Source organism: Micropterus salmoides, unplaced genomic scaffold, assembly GCF_014851395.1.
Source record: "Micropterus salmoides isolate LMB-PRFRI ecotype aquatic unplaced genomic scaffold, ASM1485139v1 Ms_hic_scaffold_9, whole genome shotgun sequence".
NCBI classification, from domain to species: domain Eukaryota; kingdom Metazoa; phylum Chordata; class Actinopteri; order Centrarchiformes; family Centrarchidae; genus Micropterus; species Micropterus salmoides.
In genome coordinates, this window is record NW_024044681.1 from 12,024,792 (window position 1) to 12,041,802 (window position 17,011).

Consider the following 17,011-nt stretch of genomic DNA (forward strand, 5'->3'; position numbering starts at 1 on the left):
CGAAAAACCCGGGACAGTCCCGAATTACGAGCAGTTGTCTCGACCCCTTTCCGGTTTGTCCCGAAAATGTGACCTAACTTGAGTTTTTATTATGGCCTAATTAAACATATAGGCCTACTGATCGTTGTATAGTTCTCTTGCTCCAGCAGGGGTTGCAGGTTATCTGTACATTGTGTCAACAGCTTTGTTAACATGCTTCAGGCTGCAACTGCACGGCGGAGAGATCTGACACGCGCATTGCGCAGACAGATGTGACATTGCACTGATGACATGAATAAAATAAATTTAAAAATAAAGTAAAAGATCATGATTTACCTACATATCCACCGTTGTATTTTTCCTAATAACAGACAGCTGACTTCAAGAACAAAAATAATGAATTTAAGCATTGTGTTTTGATTTTCACGTGTATTAATGTTCATTGACACTCAATGTACCGGTAGCCCGAATTTCACCCATTCTCATCTGGTCACCTTAGTTACAAGTTAAAGAGCTGCAAAGTGATTTGCATTGAAAACAGGCTGGAATATCCTTACTGCATGGTTGAGAAAATACAGGTTAGGAATCATAGATATAAATCAATTTATATAAGGAGATTTTTGCAGGGAACACATGCATCATAAAAGTGTGATACTGTATGTTCTGTAAAAAACTGACTATTGACTACAGCTCTTAAATAAATGTAGGCAGCATAAAATGTAAATACTTAAGTACCCCTAAAGTGTATTTAGGTACAGAACGTAAAGTAGTTTAAATGTATTTACAGTCCACTAATAGCGGCGAGTAAAATCCATGGATCCGTGTTAAAATACCTTGTGATTCTCATCAGCACCAGACCAGACCAAGTTTCACTGCACGGTGCAGATGTCATTTACAATTTCTTTGACCAATCAAAGCACAGAAGGCGGGTCTAGATAGCACGAGGTTAGATTGATTCATTCAGGATGAGAAGTTGCCCCTCGTGGATGGTAATTTGGTGCGATCTGGCCAAAATGAAAATTCATCGCATCTGAAGAATTTCACCACACCTGATATGTCTGAAGAAGAAAACGTATGTACATTTTTTGTCAATTATTAGAATATAGCTTGGATTTTACATTACGGTTTCATTCAGCTATTTGTAGTTTAAGGAAGCTCCTATGAATGACACGATCACTCGCGCGTAATCTAGAACACGATACGCCAAACTTCATTGAAAAAGTGACAGTTTAATGTTGTTGTGGTTATTGCCAGTCTTTTATACCTGCTTTAACATAATTATATCGTTATTGTGAATTATTATTTGACACATTCAAATTCGGGATGTATCAAATGTCGGATGTATGTATTATTATACTTTAATTTCCAAAAGGTTTTACTTGTTCACCCTAAAAACACCAACGTAAATATCCTCTGTAAGTAAGATTACTTGAAAGTACGGTGCTACAAACTACGTTTTGGATCCATATTATGTCAGTAAAGAGGATGAATGGCAACTATCAGGCCTATTTATCTTGGACCATAATTCTGGTGTTATCATAGTATAACACATCACATTCCTGTGGGGATTTAGTACCATGTTCTGCTTGGGTAGTCTAATGAAGACAGTGAGCCTTAAAGACACTAAAACTCTTTCTTCTTTTATTTACCCCCCCACTTCTTTCTAGGTTTAGCTGTCAAAGATATGGATGGGCCTGAAGAGGAGAGACTGTGTGGGAAATGGACGGTTGGCTGTGGTTTGTACAGTTACAACTTGAGGGATGTCTTCACATGGTGAGCACTGATTTAGCTGTTTAGTAAAATACATGTCACTGAGCTCTAGACAAGCATTTAACAGCCAGTTAAATAGTAAAACAGAAGTGAAGTATTTTTGACATGTCACAGAAGTTAAAGCACATATGTATGTAATGTAATTTAGCTGCCGGTAAGTTTCAGGGTTCAGGTGTCTGGGACACTTGAATAGAACAGAACCATCATTAATATTATTAGTAACACCTGTGGTTTTCCTACAATGATGAGTCAAAGTGTCTGCTGGGAAAAAGGCCTATATTACCAACATGCAACATGTATTTATTCTGTTGCAGATATGTTAATTATTTTGGAATTACATTAATCCCATTTAACATTTGTTTTGCATTATGCATACCATGTACAAATGTAGTGCTGAATGTGCAGAGCCACAGCTGCAATCACACAAGACAAAACAGCCAGCCTCAGAAACAGTCTTAAAGAGCAACATATCACCACCTGAAAATCTTGTTTTGGCTGGCCTTTAGTGGTTAATGTTCTCACCTTGCTGCAGTGATGTATGTGTGTACTCCAGGGTTTGTCAGTACACATGTTATGTGCTTTTATTCCAGGTAAACCTACTCGCTGTTGCTCACTGTGTGTAAAGTATGGTGCTCGCATCTTCTTCTCCAATTATGAAACCTGATAACCACAAACTATGTGCTACCATATTGTAGGCTACCTGTGGTATTTTAATGCATGCTAATGAAAAATATGCAAAACACATACATAAGAACATGGAAAAACTGAAGAAAACACTTTGGTTTCTGATCGGCGTGGCCGCTGAATAGATAAGGCACCAGGATTAACTAAGCCTGGCTGTTAGCCTGGTCTGGAACAGTGTCACTGCTTTTGTGAAACTGAGTCACGGCATAATTCAGCCAGGATATCTGGAAAATCCCGGCTTAATCTGCTGTCTTGGTTTTGTGAAACAGCACTCAGGAATACCTCCACAGGGAAAACATTCTGGGTCTACTCAATTCAATGCTCCGACATGACACCTGAAAGGAATTCTGACTATTTGTATTCATGACTTTATCCTTTGAGCTGTTACACAGAGCTTGTGATCATGGATGAACACTGAAATGTAGAATCACTTGTAAATCAAGAACTTTGCCTTCAGCTCCCTCTACACTCACAACATCTGAGAGTCAACAGGGGTGTCTGTGTTAGATTTTATGCCTAGGTGTTGCTTTTGTGGCGTCCAGTCCATGTACTTGAGACATGACGCTTTTGATGACTCTCCAGGCGTCTGCTGAAGACCGTAGTCATGGGGCAGGTCTTGTCCCTGCTGATCTGTGGGACAGCTGTGAGCTGTGAGTACCTGGCCCGCGCTGAGGTGAATACGCCCATGCTGCAGAGCTTCCTCAACTACGCCCTGCTGCTGCTCATCTATACGACCATCCTTAGCCTCCGCAAAGGTCAGGTTATCTAGATCTTCTAATTATTCTCAATGAATCAAAGGCTGGTGATAAGTTAAAGTTTCTTTCAAATTTGCTCTATGTTGCAGTGCAATGCAAATCAAACTTAACTGTGAAATGGAGACAACTAGAACTTGTCTCTCCATGTAGGTGCTGTCCAGGCTACAGATCTCTCTGATCAAGCTTCTCCAGTTGAGCATTTTTAAAGTTACTAAAACATAAAATAATGTTCTATTTTCCTCTAAATGGGACCATAATTTACTAAATGAACATCATATTGTATTGAAGAAGACCTGAAACTAGTGATTGAGACCATAAACTCATTAGGAAAGTGTTTACTGAGGTAATAAATCAGCTGAGAAGTTGATTAGTTATTTCTAATGGAACCGAACTTCCTTTTGCAACCAGAAGAGTCACCCCCTGCTGGCCGTTCAATATAATGCAGGTTAAAGGGACTTCCGCATTGGATTCACGTCTCAGACCAGAAGCTTGCCGCTTGATTATTGTTGCCAATAATTCTCACTAAGAGTAACCCATTGTTAGTATGAAAAATATTGGAATCATATCAAAAAATGACCAAAGTGGTCAAATTCTATCACAATTATTTGGAAAAGCTGCTGCAAATTCTGCAGAATTGTGGCCTGCAATAAACAAATATATGGAAACTGGGGTGGGATAACTGGTTAAGTTTCCATGTCACTTTTTATGTAAACCCATGAAAATTGAAGATTGCACCAAGTTTACAAACACATGGCAACACCAGCACCTCCAAGTCATAGCTTAGTGTGTAATTCTTAGTTAAACTCAAAATATCCAAAGGAATGTGGCAGAAGATTATTTGTTATTGTTTGATTAATAAGTTCGGATAAGAGAAGCCTCTAATCACTGGATTTTGTGGAAAATAGTGTTCAGAAGTAGCTTTTGAGAAAACAGCTTTTGCACTGTAACTCTAAAGTAAACCATGTCAGTTTCTACAGGTGACAGGAACATTCTACAGATTTTAAGAACCGAATGGTGGAAATATTTGGTGATGGGTCTGGCAGATGTGGAGGCAAACTATGCAGTTGTGAAAGCCTACCAGTTAACCACCCTGACAAGTATACAGGTAAGAGAAGAAATGGTTCATCACTTCAGTGGTCTGGAGTTGTGAACTGCTGCTTAAACATACATAGTGATATGGTTGAAATCAGTGTCATTATGTAAACAATCTTCCTGACCTGTTTTACATGATGAGTCTTTCCTACTCAGACTCTGTTAACACACAGTAGTGCTAGTTTGTCATTGTGATGATGCTTTGTGTTTCAGCTGCTGGACTGCTTTGTGATCCCGGTGCTGATGGTGCTTTCCTGGTTCCTTCTGAAGACTCGCTACAGGCTGGTCCACTTCGTAGCTGTGATTGTGTGTTTGTTGGGGGTAGGAGCCATGGTAGGGGCCGACATTCTGGCTGGAAGAGACCAGGGATCCAGTAAGGACACATTTTCCTACTTATAATATCTGAAACTTGATCGCAGTTTATAGCAAGAAAAAATTAAGGTGAAAAGTAACATAATCCTAACTGTCTGCTGTAATCATCCATCTCAGTTTACAAGCGAACACACTAGTTCAACTCTGACCCACCATGCTGTGCACATTCATGGGTTCTCAATGCAATGAGGATTTATCAGCAACACTTTGGCTGCAGTTGATATGTAAATGATTACTGTCATGAATTCCTTCAGTGCTTATCTATAACTGCCCCTATTTCTCTGTGCAGCCAGTGATGTCATACTCGGAGACAGTTTGGTCCTGCTCAGTGCTGTCCTCTATGCTGTATCCAATGTGTGCCAAGAGTACACGGTGAAGAACTTGAGCCGAGTCGAATTTCTGGGCATGATGGGCCTCTTTGGGACCCTCATCAGTGGCATACAGCTGTGAGTTATTGTTTAAATCCATTTGACAAAAATAGGCACCTGTAGACTAATGGATGTGTTTGGCGTGATGCATCCCAAATGCCCTTTTCTGTGTCAGGAGAGAATTCATTTTGATTCTGTAATCACTTATAAAACAAAATAAAACAATCTTATGAAGTTAATCTTTATTTAATTTTACAGATATTTGATATCACAATATAAAAAGCTTTTCATAGACACTGTCTGCTCACAAAGTGCGACAAGATGGCTACCTAATGAGAGCACTGTTAGATTTTGTTCTTGTCTACAAAGAAACTATATATACTAGATGTTTTAGAGAACAAAATGCAGCTGTACTGATCTTCTCCACCATACAAAATGCATTTGTGTTTAAATGTAATTATCCTTTAACTCAAGTAGGGGGAAAAAGTGTGTTCCCTCACCTTGCTAAATTTTCGTTGCTTGGCATTGCAGAGCTGTTCTGGAAACTCATGCAGTGGCGGAAATAAAGTGGGACTTCAGCATTTGTAAGTTAACTTTCTGTCTCGTTAAATCAGAGTATTTGAGTATACAATGACTTCGAAGTTGTTGCTTTTGAAGCATCTTTGATTGGAATATCACTCCATCGTCTCTCACTAAAGTCCACCCTGTTGTGTTCTGCAGCCATGCTGTTTGCAGTCTTTGTCGTGTGTATGTTCGGACTGTACAGCTTCATGCCTGTAGTGGTGAAGATGACCAGCGCTACTGCTGTCAACCTCTCTCTGCTCACCGCCGATCTCTTCAGCCTCTTCTGCGGCATCTTCCTCTTCCAGTACACAGTAAGTGTCATTAAAAAGCTAGCAACTAGTTTTATAATGCTGCTGTCAGTTACTTATTCATGCCATGAAACTTTACTGTTACTGTGTGTTACTTTAGTCAGACAAAACTAAACGAAATATTTCGTCAACGACCTTTTTTTCCCTGACGAAAACGAGACGATGACGAGATGGTGACAATGTCCTTGAATGCTGACTGTGACTATATTAACGTGCAATATTGTTGACAAAAAATGACGACACTAAAATGCAATTCATAAAATAAAAACGTTAATAAAATCTCTTTTTTTCAGTATAAGGAGGAGACAAAATATTACAGGCCATATCTTCTCCCTCTAAATTTTCACTTGAACCGTGTGTTCATTCAGCGGTATTTCTTTCTTCTTGTGCTTTGAATGCTGGCTGGCCCCTGGTGCGGGATGAAAACATTATGGGCCTTTCAGACAGACTGCGACGACCGCACTGCGGCGCTGTGAAACCCATTGTTTTCAATGGCTTGCGCCGCGCAATGGCAGTTTGTTGCTGTGTCGAGCAAAGCACAAGCGCAGCCGCCCAGGAATTGAGATCAGTTAATGTCTCCTTTGCAATAAAAATGAGAACAAAATTATACTAATGAGTCAGAAAAGACTAAAATGCTTTTGATTTTCTTTTGACTAAAATACCCAGACTTTTAGTCAACTAAAACTTGATTTAAAAAAATGGTAAACAGTGGACTAAATATGACAAAAACTAACAAGGACATTTGACACAGGACTAAGATTAAATTTTAAAAAGGCTGACAAAATTAACACTAGTTGTAATGTTGCATAACGAATGCCATTGATTTGTCGTTCCTGGAGAAAAGTTGTCATTTCATTTTCAGCAGCAGTAAGTGAAATATGTCCTAGTTAAAAAAAAGGCACTATAGCAGAAAAATCCATTAGTAGCTGTTAGAGTGAAAAAAGCACTAAGATAATATTCAAATGACCAATGGTTAAGTGCATTTTTGTCTTTTGAAATGTGTTTAGTGTAGGAGGTAGCATTTGAACAATAGCAGATACATTATTACTGAGAAACCCGAAAGGAATGAAAAGTGTACATCCTAAATAGTACACTGTCAACCACAGAAGCTACCATCCATTGTTACATACCGTGTGGTTGGTTAAAGTTGTGACATGCAGTACAGTGGAACCTCAGGCATAAACATAATTTCTCACCCTGAAAATGTCATTAAAACCTCAATCTTGTGTCTCATCCTCAGTTTTCGACCCTCTACATCGTCTCATTTGTCGTCATTACCGTGGGTTTTGTTATGTTCAACACCGTACCCACATACTCTGCTTTACCGGAGTCCAGCTCCAGTGAGGAAGACGCTGATGAAGTGGTTGCTGATCACACAGCTGAAAACTCCTCAGACTACTTATTGTTGGCAGACAGAGACACTCCGGGAACTGAGACACTCACAGCAGTCGCTGCACTGTGACTGAAACAGACTGAAGATCGAAGAAGGCCTTTCTGTTGTTAGGGAGGCAGCTAAAGACCGCAACACTAAGCGCTGTCCGTGGGTGATTATTCTTTCTTCCATTATAGGTCCGTGGCCAAATGTCAGTTTGACGAAGACTCAGTTTTACATTGTTACAGAAGAACACATTTTCTTGTACTTGATTAGAAAGTTTACATGTTTTGATATATTGAAAATGCAGTTGTATGACATCACATTCTTTGTGTTGGTTAACAGTATAGACTGGCACATTTTTTCATTCCTATTTTTTTCATTTTTCAAGAGATATTTCTTTACTAACAGGGAGCAAATATCACCCATATCCATGACGGCACCTAAACACAAACAGTGCGCCAATATGACTGCTATTTATTGTCTCAAAACTGATCAGTTACTTGTCTATCCTTTCTCATTTTTTATATAATATTAATATATTTGAAAATTTACAAAATGCATGAGCAACACTGACCTATCACAAAGTTGTATTTCACGTATGTTGCCTATAGTGCTGTTACAAAGTACCAAATCTACTGTAAATCATATTGCCATAAAAGTCAAGCATGTTAACATGCAGCTGTTTCACATTTTTACTATTAAATGCACTTTTATTTTGTCTTTAGTTCTACATTATTTCTCAGTGACCTTAAATTTTAAATTGTCTGGACATACTATAAGTGACAACAAGTCAGTCAGTCTGTGCTGCATTAGACATGGTAATGAGTGTTTATTCTGCCTGTTACAAGAACTACACACTGCTTCAACCAGAATGTATGCGCATAGGACATCTACACATGGATGTTATGATTTTACATGATACAACAAGGTATATTTAGCTATTTAATAAGTGTAGACAAAACAAGGAGCTTCAATAAATGACATTTCTACTTGGACAAATAATCCTAGTGGCACAAAACAGCACTCCAGCTACTTAACACTTCTCTGGCAGATATTTCCTTATTTTTAACATCCTTTCTGTATCAGGTTTTGTGAAAGCCTGAGTGACTGAAATGTTTGCATTAGCGAACCTAGCTGCATTTGTTGAAAAGTTGTTGGCTCAGCACGGTAAAAAAAAATGCAGACGAAATTGTATGAAAGAGCTGATTGGCTGGGACAGCGATTACCTATAATTCAATGCGAATGACTGCGACTGAGGCAATTCTTAAAACACGGGCAATGTTGCTAGTGTGTTTGCAGTGAGAGATGAGAGGTAAAGGTGTATGTGTGAGAGTGAGTACAGGGAGAAGTCAAGGCAGGCGCAATAAAGCAGGTACATTTACAAATAACAGAAATAATGTCCATCGGGATTAAAACATGCTTTCACAGGGCGGTATAAATAAATATGCTATTCCACATAATTTTGGAACATTGTTATTACCACATTATTGAACAAGTAGGAAAATCTAGAGAAGATATGGAATAAACTACACCACAAAATCTAAACTTGCTAAATAAATCTACTGGGGTTGAATTCTAACCATTAGATCTGGGGAAATTAATTTGGTTAGATTTGATGCGCAACACCAAGCAGTTTTGAACCTCACCACCTTATAATGGCAGGAAAACACTGCTAATATGACCTCAGAATCATTACAGATAGGATAGTTCAATGTTTTCCTTTTGTGTCTTAATTTACTGCTTTATACATTTGTAGAAATTAAATAATAATAGGCAACATGAGAACCACCTCCCTTCTGTATTATTACAAGCATTTCATTTGTACATCAAAATCCAAAAGAATAATCTGTAGTTTACTGAAAATCATTAACGATCGTGTGAAAATTTTAAAAGCGGCGCTCATTCATTAAGCAGCCACAGCAGGCTTCAAATAACTTGCTAGAGACTGGTTTTAAGCCCTAAGATCTGTTTTTCCATCCAAGAACCGATAAGGTTGCACTTCCCCATATCTGAAGAATAAATCCGTTTTATCTCTGTACTACAATCCGAAAGACTTGCGGCAATAACACAAAAGCTGCCTGTTGGTCTTTGTAGTCAGAATACAGCAAATTATATTTGGACCAATTTGGACTAGCGACAGAAAGAACTACAACACCACGGGAGGAAAAATCATTCTTGAACACTGCGGAGCCATTTCAATGAGCATTAGAGGCAGCGTTACATGGATGTTGGAAAATAAATACCTGTTCAAAATTTTTTAAGACCTAGAACACAAACTTCAGCGAACTTTTTTAGACCTTAAATTTTGATATTGAAATTTTAGACTTTTTAAGACCCTGCGGAAACCCTGCAGGATGTCTACCTGACAAGTGCTGTTATCAGAGCAGCTCCTTTAATCTGGAGGTCTCAGAGTGTTTGATTATCCAAGTGACAGAAAGTGAAAATATTCTGGCAGTAAAAGTTCGGTGTCAGGTAATAAATGCTTCAGCTTCTCCAGACCAACAAAAGTCTGTTCCCAAACGGCTGGAGAAGTGAAGCAGGTTAACAAACATCTCCCCTTCAGACTGGAAGCTGAGCAGGAAGCTTAAAGAATGTGTTTTAGTTCAATTTATAGAAAGTAATGAGCAGCTGTAATTTTATTCCAGCCTACCAGTCCAGCTGAGAGAAAAGAGGTGTTCAGCTCCGTCCATCCATAGCGGCAATAACAAGGTAGCCCCGCCCTAAAGCCTTCACTGCTTTCTGGTCCATTTTCCTCTAAATGGGACCATAATTTACTAAATGAACATCATGCTGTGTTGAAGAAGACTCAAATCTAGCGATTGAGACCATATGCTGTATGATCCAGTGGAGTCGCCCCAGTGCTGGCTGTTAGAGACAATGTAGGTTTGAGGCTTCACTTTTCAAACCTGGAGGTTCCTTCATGGTGAAGACACAAAGCACATTAAACATTAAATATCAAATTTCCGTGTGGTTTTGAAACGGAGCAATCAGGGGTGAGCTGAGCCAGTTTGCTGCTGGAACTGTGAAGACTGAAGACGGAGACAAAACCACTGTTCACCAGGTACCCAAAGACTGTCCTCACCTCTGTCCTATCTGTCCTCCCTCATCTGTCTCAGTCTGTCCTCACCTGTGTCTGTCTGTCCTCATATGACTGTCCCCACCAGCCTGCCCGTCTGTTTGTCCTCACCAGTCAGTCCTCACTTGTCTCAGTCTGTCCTCACATGTCTCAATCCTGTCTGTCCTCACTTGTCTCAAACCTCACTGGTCTGTCTGGTCTGTCCTCACCCCCGTCTCAGTCTGTCCTCACCTGTATCTCTCTGTCTTCATATGACTGTTCCCACCAGCTTGCCCGTCCGTCTGTCCTCACTAGTTAGTCCTCACTAGTCAGTCCTCACCCGTCCCTGTCTGTCCTCACCTGACTGTCTGTCTGTCTTTACCTGCCTGTCCTCACCTGCCTCAGTCCATCCTCACCTGTCCGTCTGTCCTCACCCGTCTCAGTCTGTCCTCACCTCTGTCTCTTGCGGGGCTGGTTGTTGTTCTTGTTCAGCTGGGCCTTGATGTGTTCTCATGATTAGGAAGTGTAACCTACAACATTGACTTGAGGATTACCAACTAGAAGGGTACTAGTAACATAGGCTATGTATGTCAGTTGTTGGCATTTAAACTGCCATCCTTTTAATTAACACCTAAACCACTACTGAGAGTGCAACTGTGTGTACACTTTATCATTGTCAGCCATGGTTTTCATTCATTTTCGGTGTCATGCACCTGGAACGCTTTGATGTCGGAAGTTGGATATTTCAACTTGACATTTCCCAGTTCAGAACGCTGCATTATATATACACACACACACCGGTATATATACATATATATATATAAAAGAGCATTCCACGTGACCGATGACGTCCAAGCTTCGTCACGAAATTATGGCGCCAAATTATGCTGAAATATTTAAAAATATTTTTAAACGGAAATGGTGGTGCCTGGAACACAGTTAGGTTGATTTTTTAACCACAGCTGTGTTTACAAATATGTTGCAGCTGATTGGGTAACACCTCTGACACGCCCACCAAACAGGGAACCCCTTTGTCCAGCATTGCACAATGTTGATTGAAAAACTGTTAATTAATAACTAATTTACAAAGTTCGAGAGAACCCAGCTTTCTTTGCAGTAGCTAACATAAGCTAACGTTAACATTACTTGAAGTTAGCTGGCTAACACAATGAGGTAACGTTAATGTTCACTTTGCACTGAACTGCTGTAACGTTAAGTTAACTCTGTTAACGTTACTTTAGTCTTATACTGTGGAGACAGTCAAGCTCTGCCTTCATGTAAGTTAACAAGCGGTTTAATATATGGCAATATGTATTTCATATGTTTATTTTTAACGTATGTCTGTTGTCACAACCCAACTCTTTGCCCGTGACAAAAAGGAGGTGAGACACAACAGGTTTGCAAGCCAATGGTATGATTTATTATAAAAGTAAAAGAAGAATCAAATGATCACCATCAAATGATGTGGTGTGGCAAAGTATGACTATCAGTTGTGTCAGCAGTGAATGGATGAGTGAGGTGTATGTGTGTGTTGTCAGGATTAACCAAAGACCTGGCTAAATAAGCTCTGAAGGTAGAGCTGCACAGGTGATTGCCCAGCCCAATCAGCCTCCCTGCCTGCAGCCTCCTGCAGGAGAAGGAAGCAGGAAGGGGGGGGGGGTGTACACTGTTGTAGTCTGTAATCTGTAATCAAGGGAATAAATATACAATAACATAACATACATATTTTTTTTTCAGAAATGATTGGCAGTGATCAAAAGCCAAGAAAACTGTAGCTCAGTTACAGCATTAAGTGTAAACATTTTTCTTTGTAGGCTCTTTTAAAGGCTGTTTATAAACTTATGATGAGATGGTTGAATGACTCCTTTATGTTTCTTAAACTATTTAATACCTGACTGAAATTCTGTCTCAACCCTGTTCAAAAATGGCACTGGTGTGGGAATGTTGCTTCAGATAGAAGCTAAATGATGTAATATTATACAATTAGTCTAGTTTAAAATACATTTGATTGGCTAACTCAATTCTTAGGCACATAATCTTTCATTTTGATGCAGCAAAACATAAGTTAGGTTAAAGAAATTTGCATGATGACCCTGCATTTTCTTTTCTTGTCAATGCAGTCAGTGGTCCATTCCTCAGGTAAAAACTATATTGTTTTTGCCATATAGTCAGCCATCCTGCTTAAAACAAGTAAGTGATGCATTATGTTTTTCTGCCAAGTTTAAGCATTAATCTGCATACATTTATGTGTTTGAAGGTGTTTGTTGAGTTAATCGCTTTACAAATGTTGAACCTATGCAACCAATTCTACTGCGAGCTTGAGAGATACACACCACAACTGATTGCCCTGTACAGGCAGACGGCCAAGAGAGCAGAGGCCCTGCAGAGATCCTCAGGATTTATGACCTTCAGGTGAGTTTAAGATTACCTTTGCCGTAGCAACAATGTTGATCACATAATGGTCAGTCGATACAGATTGGGACCTCTGTACTATAATAGTGAAATTTGATTATGATATTGTCTTGTGATGACTAGGAGGATAGAGCCATCTACTTTCAGCCTGTATTAGCCTATTATTGCTATCAATATTATTATTATTATTTTAGAATTACATTGGTAGAACTGTTACACTTTATGTCTTGAATATAAAAATATTTGTATAGTAATAATTATTTTGATTGTCAATCTAGGAACAACACAAGGTACACATGAGATGTCATCCGACCCTCCATGGCTTCCCAGTGAACCTGCTAGCGGTTGACTGATGTCTCCAAAACCTGCAATGTAAGTACTCAGTGTACTCAGAGAAACGTCAATATCAATGACAAGTAATATGAAATTTAATGCAATGTAATACGGGAAACCAACTCGAATGCCTGTTCCAGCAACTGACAGGTTTAAAGAGATGAAAGGATATGTTTGTGTTTTTTTATTGTCTATCTCAAAACAATGCTAAAATATGATGTGTACAGTGAAAAGGTTATTGTTGGTTATTAGCATCCCCTTCATAGGCATGGCCAAATTGTTAGAAATTAGGGACAAATCCGCTCTTCTCCTTTCATGAAAAAATGTTTCCCAAACCTCCCAAGACCTGGGCTTTGATTCTGTGTGTATTTATATTAGTAGCATTGTCTTTGAACAGGGCGTACTTTTAGAAAAAAATTAATATGCATACCCAGTGTGTAACAAAGAAGAAACAGACATCAGAACATGGATGCCAAATGACCCTAAAGGGCCCAGGCATGTGTCCACTAATGAGGACAATAGGTCTAAGTTGAGCAGAATGAAGTATATGGTGCATGGATCTCAAAACCTAAATTCCCCATATGAGGAGTATTTTAGAAGGCTAAGTTTAATTTAAGCTAAATAAGGCAGTCTAGTTAAAAAATTAAATGGATATTGATGTTAGGTCATTATGTAGGTTTACTGTTGGAAGGAAGTATCCCACTGCTGCAGCTCAGCAAGTAAACACACAAAGACTAACTTCTAAAAATACTTACGATATGGTTTTTGGCTTATCTAAGTCAGACTGCTGAAGTCTCATAACTGTTTCTAATGAACTTTAGAATTTTGTCCTCATTCTCTTACAGTTGAGTCAGATTAAAAAAACGTTATAGAGTCAGTATAAAAAGAAGGAATCATAACAGCCAACAGTAACTCTTAACATTTTGGCATGTGAGTATTGTATCAAGACAGGCTTGGAAGAAATAAAAAATATGCTTTTAAGTGTGTGGGGGGAACCGATGAGCATGCAGTTCTAGCTTTCTTTTATAATTATCCTCATAATTGGATTGTTTGTATTTTGCGGTGCAAAGGTGAACCAGACATTGCTGACACTCCTCACTGTGGTCACTGACACTGACGCTCCTGGTGCGGTCCGCTTCAGCCCAAGTGAAAGGTGGCTGTGGATGGATTTGTGTTTCTCTGGAGGTGGTGATCGAACAGTTGATAAGACACGTGCCTTTGGTGTGAGAGACCCGGGTTTAATTCCCCAATGTGACGTCCACCAATGTGTCCCTGAGTAGGACACTTTACCCCTAGTTGCTCCAGGGGTGTGAGACCTCTGACATATATAGCTATGGTAAGTAGCTTTGAGTTGAGTTTTCGAAACCACACGGAAATCTGAAATTTATTGTGTCTGATTTGTGAAACCAGGAAGCAGCTTTGAGTCTTCACCAAGCAGGAACCTCCAGGTTTGAAAAGTGAAGCCTCAAACCTACATTGTCTCTAACAGCCAGCACTGGGGCAACTCCACTGGATCAGATGGCAGTCTATAAGAAAATGTGACTACTTCTCAGCTGATTTATTACCTCAGCAAACACTTTCCTGATGAGTTTATGGTCTCAGTTGCTAGTCAACACAGCATGATGTTCATTTAGTAAATTATTATAATTTAAATTTAGAGGAAAAGGCCAGAAAGCAGTGAAGGCTTTAGGGCGGGGCTACCTTGTGATTGTCGCTATGTGTGACCCAAATATGGTACCCCATGGATGTTCAGTCTGTGTTCAGAACGGAGCTGAACACCTCTTTTCTCTCAGCTGGACAGGTAGGCTGGAATACAGCTGCTCATTACTTTCTATACATTAAAGTAAAAGACATTATTTAAACTTCCTGCTCAGCTTCCAGTCTGAAGGGGAGATGTTTGTTAACCTGCTTCACTTCTCCAGCCATTTGGGAACAGACTTTTGTTGGTCTGGAGAAGCTGAAGCATTTATTACCTGACACCGAACTTTTACTGCCAGAATATTTTCCTCCTCTGAGAGTCACTGTCACTTTCTGTCACTCAGGCAATCAAACACTCTGAGACCTCCAGATTAAAGGAGCTGCTCTGATAACAGCACCTGTCAGGTAGACGTCCTGCAGGGTTTCCGCAGGGTCTTAAAAAATCTGAAATTTCAATATCAAAATTTCAATATTAAAATTAAGTCTTAAATTCACTTAAGTTTGTGTTCTAGGTCTTAAATAATTTTAAACAGGTATTTATTTTCCAACGTCCATGTAACGCTGCCTCTAATGCTCATTGAAATGGCTCCGCAGTGTTCAAGAATGATTTTTCCTCCCGTGGTGTTGTAGTTCTTTCTGTCGCTAGTCCAAATCGGTCCAAATATAATTAGCTGTATTCTGACTACTACTGCCGCAAGTCTTTCGGATTGTAGTACAGATATAAAACGGATTTATTCTTCAGCTATGGGGAAGTGCAACCTTATCGGTTCTTGGATGGAAAAACAGATCTTAGGGCCTAAAACCAGTCTCTAGCAAGTTATTTGAATGAGCGCCACTATTAAAATGTTCACACAATTGTTAATGATTTTCAGTAAACTACAGATTATTCTTTTGGATTTTGATGTACAAATGAAATGCTTGTAATAATACAGAAGGGAGGTGGTTCTCATGTTGCCGAATATTTATGTTATTTTCTACAAATGTATAAAGCTGTAAATTAAGACACAAAAGGAAAACATGAACTGTCCTATCTGTAATGATTCTGAGGTCATGTTAGCAGTGTTTTCCTGCCATTATAAGGTGGTGAGGCTCAAAACTGCTTGGTGCTGCGCAACGAGCATCAAAAATAACCAAATGGATTTTCCCAGATTTAATGGTTAGAATTCAACCCCAGTAGATTTATTTAGCAAGTTTAGCTTTTTGGGTGTAGTTTATTGTCTTCCTGTCTGCTCCCCTGAGTTTATCCATTAGCAGTAGGTTAAGTTTTACAAAGTTGCCAAAAAGACACAGAACTCTTTTTCTTCCTTTTTCTTTTTTTCTGGATTTTTCTACCGGTGATCCATTTTTCATGTCAGCAGGTCCACCGCATTCCCGCTTGTTAATTATGTAGCTTAATGTCATCGTCCATCCTGGTGTTTCATTGTTGACGTCGTCCAATGCCAATTTTGTAGATATCACTCAACCCTGATTTGAATACATTGATTTACTCTGCGCTTCTTTTGTGCATTTCTTTTTTTAAGTTGTGATATAGGTTTTAAATTTCATTCATAATGGTTAAAAAATCTTAAATTTGACCCTGATATTGTTCCATTACCTCGTCTACCTGGCTTAACAATTTGCATAGTGTGGAACTTCTTATTTTAAACAATCTTTATTAGCTATCTTTATTTTCTTATGATTCCATAAAACTACAAATTTAAAGCTCCCTTTTATATTATTTAAGTAAAAGTATAGTCATAAGCATAGTTGCTTTTTCCACAAAACACATTTTCAGTCAAATTTTATTTAGCTCAAGAGTTTCAAGTTATTATCACTTGACACCAAAAAATCTCATTATGAATCTGGAAATAAACAATGTTCAACATTATTGCAAAAAAGAATGAAAACAAATTCATTATCAAAATTGTTGCTGGTTAATTATCTGGTCAAGCAGTCAGTTACTTAGTCTGTTCAGCTTTATGCAAGATGTGCCTTATTTTAAGGTCTGTTAAATGTATAAATGACAGAAGATGTTTAAGGTTTTTATACTAATAAAGGGAACTTGAATAATGGAGTTGTATTTGTATTTTGAAGACTACTATCTAAAAGTTGACTAGTAGTTATTTTGTTGAGTGAGTTTCCATTAGTATTTGAGTCTAGCACAAAGAATTTTTTTGAGTAGATTTCCCTCAGAGTACTCAATAAATGTAATTGTGCACAATTACATTTATTAAGTAAAGAACTAGTGAAATTTAATTTTAAGAAGC

At 38.8% G+C, this 17,011-nt stretch overlaps 1 protein-coding gene across 2 annotated transcripts; it reads left to right on the forward strand.

Annotated features, from left to right (window-relative positions):
- Window positions 1-930: 930 nt before the first annotated feature.
- On the forward strand, window positions 931-7,987 carry LOC119895981 (solute carrier family 35 member F2-like). 2 transcript variants are annotated; one of them, XM_038709427.1, is made up of 9 exons: window positions 931-1,051; window positions 1,647-1,752; window positions 3,016-3,188; window positions 4,157-4,293; window positions 4,494-4,653; window positions 4,942-5,098; window positions 5,552-5,604; window positions 5,741-5,895; window positions 7,133-7,987. In XM_038709427.1, the coding sequence occupies exons 2-9, from the start codon at window positions 1,664-1,666 to the stop codon at window positions 7,352-7,354; spliced, it is 1,146 nt and encodes a 381-aa protein (XP_038565355.1). In that variant the 5' UTR covers window positions 931-1,051; window positions 1,647-1,663; the 3' UTR covers window positions 7,355-7,987. The 2 variants fall into 2 exon arrangements, with proteins under 2 accessions (XP_038565355.1, XP_038565356.1); XM_038709428.1 differs by lacking the exon at window positions 931-1,051 and having other exon boundaries at window positions 1,664-1,752; window positions 4,166-4,293; window positions 7,133-7,354.
- The last annotated feature ends 9,024 nt before the right edge of the window (window positions 7,988-17,011 follow it).